Below are 8,807 nucleotides of genomic sequence, written 5' to 3'. Positions count from 1 at the left end.
TCTGGAACCTCCCCAATGTGCTACTTAATATATACACAGTCATTGTTGATGAAGACCTCAATTGATCACAGATTCACACCACATATGACGAACACATTTGTATTGCTATAAGTTGTGCCATTATAATAGCCACTCTAAATACAGTAATATATGTGAAAAATATGTGAAAATACTGAAGAGTGGGGTTGTCAGCTTATATAAGTCATAGGTAAAGATGTGTTTGGGATATAAACAGTATACAATACATGTGTGTGAGTGCAAGTGTGTGTGTGTGTATATGTGAGATTGTGTGTGAGACTGTACGTGTGTGCTTTTGTTTAGCTTTTGTGTGTGTATATATGTACACCCCCACCCCCCCTCCCTCACACACACACACACACACACACACACACACACACACACACACACACACACACACACACACACACACACACACACACACACACACACACACACACACACACACACACACACAAACAAACAATCCCTCCCATCCTCCAACACAACAAGCTCAGGTGAAGAAGTCTTTGGAGATGGCCTCCACGAAGTTTGGCGCTGACATGAGGATGCCGATTGTGCAGAGGATGGTGAACACAGAGAACGCCATCAGGCACAGCCGGTCAATCACAGATGCCGCAAACTTCCACTCGTTGCACAGCGACTCGTCCTCGTCCTGGCCCCGGAAGCGCTTGGCGATGTAGCGCACCTCCTCTAGGATCTTGGACATGTCGGAGTCCACGGGGCTCGCCACCCCCACCCCGGTGCTGCCTGCCACGTTGCCCAAGTTGGGCAACCCGGCCCCGGGTAGCAGCACCTCCTCGTCCCCTGCCCCCATCAGCCTGGAGCAGATGACGCCTGAGTCGGGGGTGGTGGTGTAGTGCATGCCCTCCATGCCCCGGAAGCCGATGTAGAGCATGTTGCCATTGGTGGGCTGGAGGGTCCCCTGGCTCATACTGAGCTCCACACTGGAGAGGCTGTTGCGCGGATGCTTGTTGTGGCAGGCCAGACGCACACGCTCCTCGCCGGGCCGCTTCATACGTAGGAACCAGGCGCACCAGTTCAGGAGCACCACGCGTGTCTTTGTGGGGATGAGTGAGAGAGTGAGAGAGAGAGAAAGTGTGTGTGTGTATGCGTGTCAGTGTTTGTGTGTTTATGTACACCAGCGGGAGGAGAGACAAGAATAGAATATCAACGCCAGAGGAGAGAAACATGAACAGGAGATGATCACTATGCAAGCATTGTGCATTAGCTCCCAATTCTACCACAGACGCTGACAATTTTAACATGGCTTTTCACTCTGATTATGTTCTCTTAGTATACTGTAGCTATACATGTTTTAGAGAAAAAAATATCAGTTTACAATATTTTTCAAATCATATTGATTTAATTTCCTATCTGCTCCATAAAATACAGTTGAAATCGGACGTTTATATACACCTTAGCCAAATACATTTAAACTCAGTTTTTCACAATTCCTGACATTTAATCCTAGTAAACATTCCCTGTCTTAGGTCAGTTAGGGTCACCACTTTATTTTAAGAATGTGAAATGTCAGAATAATAGTAGAGAGAATGATTTATTTTTCAGCTTTTATTTCTTCCATCACATTCCCAGTGGGTCAGAAGTTTACATACACTGAATTAGTATTTGATAGCAGTGCCTTTAAATTGTTTATCTTGGGTCAAACGTTACGGGTAGCCTTCCACAAGCTTCCCACAATACGTTGGGTGAATTTTGGCCCATTCCTCCTGACAGAGCTGGTGTAACTGAGTCAGGTTTGCAGGCCACCTTGCTCGCACACGCTTTTTCAGTTCTGCCCACAAATATTCTATAGGTTTGAGGTCAGGGCTTTGTGATGGCCACTCCAATACCTTGACTTTGTTATCCTTAAGCCATTTTGCCACAACTTTGGAAGTATGCTTGGGGTCATTGTCCATTTGGAAGACCCATTTGCGACCAAGCTGTAACTTTCTGACTGATGTCTTGAGATATTGCTTCAATATAGCCACATACTTTTCCTTCCTCATGAAGCCATCTATTTTGTGAAGTGCACCAGATCCTCCTGCAGCAAAGCACCCCCACAACATGATGCTGCCACCCCCGTCCTTCACGGTTTGGATGGTGTTCTTCAGCTTGCAAGCCTCCCCCTTTTTCCTCCAAACATAACGATGGCCATTATGGCCAAACAGTTCTATTTTTGTTTCATCAGACCAGAGGACATTTCTACAAAAAGTACAATCTTAGTCCCCATGTGCAGTTGCAAACCGTAGTCTGGCTTTTTTATGTGGTTTTGGAGCAGTGGCTTCTTCCTTGAGGAGCGGCCTTTCAGGTTATTTCGATATACGACTCATTTTACTGTGGATATAGATACTTTTGTATCTGTTTCCTCCAGCATCTTCACAAGGTCCTTTGCTGTTGTTCTGGGATTGATTTGCACTTTTCACACCAAAGTATGTTCATCTGTAGGATGAACAGAACACGCTCCTTCGTGAGCGGTATGAAGGCTGCATGGTCCCATGGTGTTTATACTTGTATACTATTGTTTGTACAGTTGAACGTGCTATCTTCAGGCGTTTGGAAATTGCTCCCAAGGATGAACCAGACTTGTGGAGGTCTGATACTGATAGAGTGAATTATAAGTGAAATAATCTGTCTGTAAACAATTGTTGGAAAAATGACTTGTGTCATGCACAAAGTAGATGTCCTAACCGAATTTGTGGAGTGGTTTGAAAAACAAGTTTTAATGACTCCAACCTAAGTGTATGTAAACTTCCGAATTCAACTGTATATAAGTTTTATTCCGTAATGAGCCAGATTACTATGTCAAGCACAAGTTCGGATCACAGAAAACATATGACAACACACATACTGTACACACACAGTACATAATAAATGAGCATTCCTACTCTAGAAAAAGTGTTGGAATAACCTCTGGTAACCTGTCGATATAATGGCTTACATCTTGTTATTAGCATGTATGAACCTTTATCATGTCTAATAAGGCTTATAATTGCATCATCCACATTTTTTGCAGTTTCCAAAGTTCTGTGCCCTCTCCACTCACTTCCATCTGCCCTTCAAGCCTGGTCAGCAGTCTCTCCTCCCCTCCCCTCTTTTTTCAAACCACATTGGCATTCCTCTCACGCCAATGCTCAAATTGCCCACTAACCCTGACTAACACACACACCTCAGAGCAAGGAGCAGTCGCTGATCCGCTGATGTAGAACTCTTAACCTTCAGGTCCAATTCTACCTTAATGGAATGTCAGCATTCGGAATTCCGAGTGTATCCGGTGCTCCGAGTGAATGCAAAACGCGGGAATGGAAAGACGGACACAGACTCACCCACTTTGGCATTTTGGCTCCGTCCGGGTCATGATGGTGGTACTGGAGGACCAGGACGGTGGCGATGACGGACAGGCCCACGATGACCATGGTGGTGGCAAAGTACTGGGCTGGAATAGAGATAGAGAGAGAGAGAGGCACGGCATAACTCTGAGGAATCATAGACGATTATATACTATGGCTGGAGACCAAGGGCACATTGAGTTAATATATGCCACAGAGCAGATGCTTTAATCCAAAGCGACTTACAGTACAGTGAGTGCATACATAGTATGTGTATGTGATCCCTTTGGGAATTGGACTCGCAACCCTGGCATTACTTGTGCCATGCCGTTACCAACTGAGCCACACAACAGGAGGTTTACGCTCTTGCATACCGATGTGTGCCCCGAAAAAGAGCCTCTCAGAGATGAGCATCTGAACCGTGCCTGGTGTTCAGTCGGTCGCAATGTTTTAGAATGTTGAAGATAGAAATGTAGCTAATAAAGGATGTCGGCAGAAAATACAACATTTCTATCTCGAATCTCTCTGAACGCTACGGCAAGCTGCAGGGCCGACTTGCCCTATACGTAGACTATGCAACACAGGGTGCAATTTCAAAATTTGGTAGTGCAAATGTTCCTCAAATATGTCAGTCAATGACAGACATAGTATGATATGGTTAGAGCCAGCCCTGGCAAGCTGAATATTTTCTTCAAGGCAGAGACCAAATGGGCCATCATATCATGTTAGGGGGGATCTGGCCTCTCTTTATTGGATAGCTTGAAGATGCTGTGGAAATAATTGGGTGGCATGCAGGGAAATAGCTGAGATGAGGATATCAATATGTTTAAGAACATAAATATCTGCCATTGGTAAAAATATGACAGTCATTGGGCTTGAACTGCAGATTCATTAGCGGAAAAGATTACACACGCACATCCATTGATTTGAGCATTGCTCAATATCAATATATATATATGTTAATCAAATTATAAAAATAGACTGCAGTCTATGCTAACTGCAAACTATACTCCCATGCAGCACTGCAATCAACGCCAAGTCTCTATTTTTTCATTTGCTTGCCAGACTGAGTGCCTGCCACTTGAGCGCGGAGGTCTCAGATGCTAAGTAGTCAGGGTTGTTCTATTCATTAGGGCACAGCGTAGTAAAACGTTTTGCAACGGATAACAAAAACTATCATTTATTAATGACCAAGTTCAGGTAGTCCCTCACTGTTTCAGTATGTCTTCCCTCCATTTGGTGCTTATAAATACACCCCAGGTTTCATGGGTGAGTGATCGCACTTATATCTCATCAGTCCAACCGATTTATGGCCTACAATATACTGTAGCGTCACTGTATGTGACAAATGAACTTGGAGGTGCCACCCAGTTTCGCTTTAAAGGAGTGTGTGTCACCTTTTCTGCTTCATCAGATCTTTCTACCTCAGTCATTGAGGGCCGGTTCGTCTTACGAATGTGGTGACACAGAGGGGACAGATGGATAGATGAAATGAATGAATGGATGACTGGGAAGAACAGATGGCTGGAGAAACGGACAGATGAGAAAATGGATAGATGGAGTAGGGTGAGGATGAAGGTATCCCTGAGTACATACCTATGAGAGGAACAGAGTCGGAGGTGGCCGGCATGATCTCAGCTACCAAGAGCATGAAGACAGTTAGAGAGAGCAGCACAGTGATACCTGGAGAAAGGAAGAAAAAGAGGGAGAGACAGACAGACCGACCATTAGAAGAATGTACATCACCAGACATGCTGTTATCGTATCATAGTTATTATCAAGGTTATTATCAAGGTATCATAGTTATTATCAAGGTTATTATCAAGGTATCATAGTGCATGTTATCATAGTGACCATCATGTTATCACAGTGGTTATCATGTTATCAAAGTGATTATTGTGCTATCATCATGCTATCATAGTGATTATCAGGGTATCATAGTGAGTATCATGTTATCATCATGCCATCATAGTGCTTGTCTGTATTATAGCTATTATCATGTTATCATAGTCATTACTGTGGTTTTTGTAAAAGAGAGAGAAATGTTATTTTCAACCATTTTGCAACCAATGTACAAATTAGAAGAAGAGGGTAGCTCATTCATTAGAAGATAACTTAGAAAGGCTGAACGTAAATGGAAGGCCTGTAAACTTCAAGTGTTCTACGAGATAATGAAGGATCTGATGAGAAATTACTTGTTGTGGTTAAAGATGCAAGAGCAAATTACTTCTCTACCTTGATCTCCCGAAAATTCTGTTTAAGACAATTTATTTATTTAACTAGGCAAGTCAGTTAAGAACAAAGTCTTATTTGCAATGACGGCCTACCCCGGTCAAACTCGGACGACGATGGGCCAATTGTACGCCGCCTGATGGGACTCCCAATCACAGCTGGACGTGATACAGCCTGGATTCGAACCATGGACTGTAATGATGCCTCTTGCTTGAATTGCCCTGCCAATGCATTGTTGTTCTTCTCAGAACATGTTTTAAAATTATATTTCAACATTTGAGGTAGGCTATATAATCACACCGGTAATAAATCTGAGTGAGCATATATTGAAATAATTTGCTTTTTTTATTTTACTGGGCTGATGGAGGCTGCATCAAATGGTCAGTCTCAGTGAAGGGAGAGAGCAGCAGACTGAGGGTCTGCCTCTCAATGTCCCTCTGATACTGATACTGACCAAAAAGGGACACCATCTTCCAGCTGATGGCGAAACTCGAGTCGCACTACATTATTTCTGCCTCACGCACAAATTCATGTTGTTAGTCCTATGACCAGAGAAAGTGAAATATTCCTCAATATTAAAAAAGACCCAAACCGCTAATAATAACAACGCAAGCCTATAGATACACTTTCCTACTCATTCATTACAGCTGCAGTGCTGGTTGTAGCTTGAGTGGAAGTTGGGAGCACACGCATTTTATGGCTTATAAAAGTGTTGAATACAAAGTGTTGACAGTGCTAGAGTAAAAACTTAAACATGAACTCACTCATAAAAACAGCAGCTCTTTGCTGTATTCGTTGACAGATTGTCTCTCTAGTCATGGTTTTCAAAGTTTCGAAATCTCACAGTCTCAACTTTGCTATAGATTTATTTTACGCCTGCTGCCTTATTGCAGACACGGTAATCAGACCCATCCGATTGGCAAGTGGTAGGCCTATAGTGTACTTGATTTGCTCCTCCCGGGCCCACTGGGAAAGAAGTTTGCATCTTCAGACATATGAAATGGTTCAAAATTGGAACACGCTGCCTACCCGGCACGTAGGGCAGCTGAATCGGGTGCAACTACCGCCAACAGCGTGTGACGAATAAGACTTATCCTTGGATTTTTTACTGAAATGTTTGGCGATCGACTAGGCATGCCTTGGAGATCAACCAGTTCATGATCGACCGGTTAGTGACCGCTGTTCTAGAGCTAGAGAAGCAAACCCCTTCAACCAACACTCTTAAAAATAAAGGTGCAAGTTGGAACCAAATAAGGTTATTGAGAGCGATGCCATAGGGGAACCATTTTAGGGTCTCTGAAAAAACAGAAATGTTTCAGCACTCTAGGCCCGGGATTGAATAGCCCCACTGTTGGGTTTTAAGCCTTTTTTGCATATTTTCCAGGGTATCATAGTGATTATCATGCCTTTTGATTGGATTTTAGTGTTACCAGTACCACCCATGACTGTGTTTGCTAGTGACAGAGATATGGCTATTGCATTCATTCATTTTCAGTCCTGTGGCCTTCACCATTAGATCCTATGTGAATATGTTATCATTAAAATTACATTCTTTAAGACAATACAATACATATTTCACAAGGGCTTACTTTGAGTGGCTCGTTTTACCCTAACGCAGAGGCCTGAAACTTATAGTTTACAGGCCACATTAGGCCTGCAAGTTACATTATGTTGGCTTGCAAAGTGATGTGTAATTTCTATTGAAATCCAGCCAGTGTGGGGATATGCAACATTTTCCATTTTTATTCACCCACAACCTGCATTCAGAATGACTGCCAGGGTAGGGAAGACTAAGATATGAGACTACCTAAACCATCTAAACTGGAACAATCATTTCAGTAACTTTTGCAATAAGTCCAAGTAACAGATTGGAATATTTTAGAACAATTTATGTTATTTATATTTCAGTAGTCTAAAATGAATTAATCAATCAATGCACATGCAAAAACATAGATATTGAAACCAACAATTCAAAAATCAAACCTGCAAAATAACAAATATGATAATGATGGGCATGGTTTTGGTTCAACTCTGGTTATTAACACCAACACTGGGATTCTTTTACATCACTGACTGTTAATTTAACTACTGAATCAACACTAGAAATGTTACACTGAAAATCAACACCAGTTAACATTGGCCAATTTGCTGTGTTCTATGAAAGGGACACATCTGCAGGCTTCCATACATTTCAAGAACCCCCCCCACACACTTAGCTCAAAGGTTATTTATTGGACAAGAGTTCTCCAAGGAACCTTAAGAGCTGAAGAAGAACCTTCTTTTTTTCAGTGTACAGTGGGCTATGACTCACCAGCAGCACTCTTCCCAAAGTTTTCTAATGAACTCTGAGGATCAATAAAGCCAGGCGATCCAAGGATCAAGATGGATAGAGCGCTTTCCTCTCATTAACCACTCCTGTATTCTTCGATGCATCCAGTCGATAGATTTTATACAGACACAAATGGAAACACACACACATGCATGCAGACACACAGAAACACACACAGCACGCACACACACAGAGACGCACACACACACACTATCTCGTGGTATCACTTGGGAAAATGTTACTCGCAGTTTGACTCCGAGTTTCAAGTCAGTTCATTGCCAGCAGATATTGATTTCAGACCATAAGTCATCCAGTGAATCAGGAGGTGGGAGGGGGAGAGTGGGCAGACGTGGCTAAAGTAGCTAATTGAAATATCTTGAAAATGTAGTTTTCTATAATACTGTCTCAATATGCTCTACATTAACTATGAGCAAAATAAATTGTTTAGGGATAAGCAATGTGTATGTGCCAGAGCCTATCAAATCATATAGCAATTTTTATGCCACATCTTAGTTTACATACAGTGCCTTCAGAAAGTATTCAAACCCCTTTATTTTTTTAAATGTTAGAGTCTGAATTTAAAATTGATTAAATTGAGATGTTTTTGTGACTAGCCTACTAGCCTACCACATAATATCAAAGCGGAATTAGGTAATCTTTTTCAAATAATTACAAAAGAAAAGTTGAAATGTCTTGAGTCAATAAGTATTATTTGTATTTATTTAACCTTTATTTAACTAGGCAAGTCAGTTAAGAACACATTCTTATTGACAATGGCGGCCTACCCTGGCCAAACCCGGACGACGCTGGGCCAATTATACGCCGCCCAATGGGACTCCCAATCATGGCCGGATGTGATACAGCCTGGATCCGAATCAGGGACTGTAATGACAGCTCTT

General features: G+C 42.3%; 1 protein-coding gene across 1 annotated transcript in view; it reads right to left on the bottom strand.

The window, feature by feature from the left end:
• Positions 1–358: 358 nt before the first annotated feature.
• LOC106560753 (neuronal acetylcholine receptor subunit alpha-7) overlaps positions 359–8,807 on the bottom strand; it is a 29,997-nt gene continuing 21,548 nt past the window's right edge. Inside the window, exons 8-10 of the mRNA XM_014123969.3 lie at positions 4,944–5,030; positions 3,345–3,454; positions 359–1,078 (exon numbers count right to left, since the gene is read on the bottom strand). Of these exons, the coding sequence (XP_013979444.1) occupies positions 512–1,078; positions 3,345–3,454; positions 4,944–5,030 (764 nt within the window). The 3' untranslated portion in view covers positions 359–511. The remainder of the gene's footprint in view (positions 1,079–3,344; positions 3,455–4,943; positions 5,031–8,807) is intronic.

Source organism: Salmo salar, chromosome 10 (genome assembly GCF_965601325.2).
Source record: "Salmo salar chromosome 10, fSalSal1, whole genome shotgun sequence".
Classification (NCBI taxonomy): Eukaryota; Metazoa; Chordata; class Actinopteri; order Salmoniformes; family Salmonidae; genus Salmo; species Salmo salar.
The sequence above is the reverse complement of the archived record's forward strand: the minus strand, read 5'-3'. Positions and strand labels throughout refer to the sequence as shown.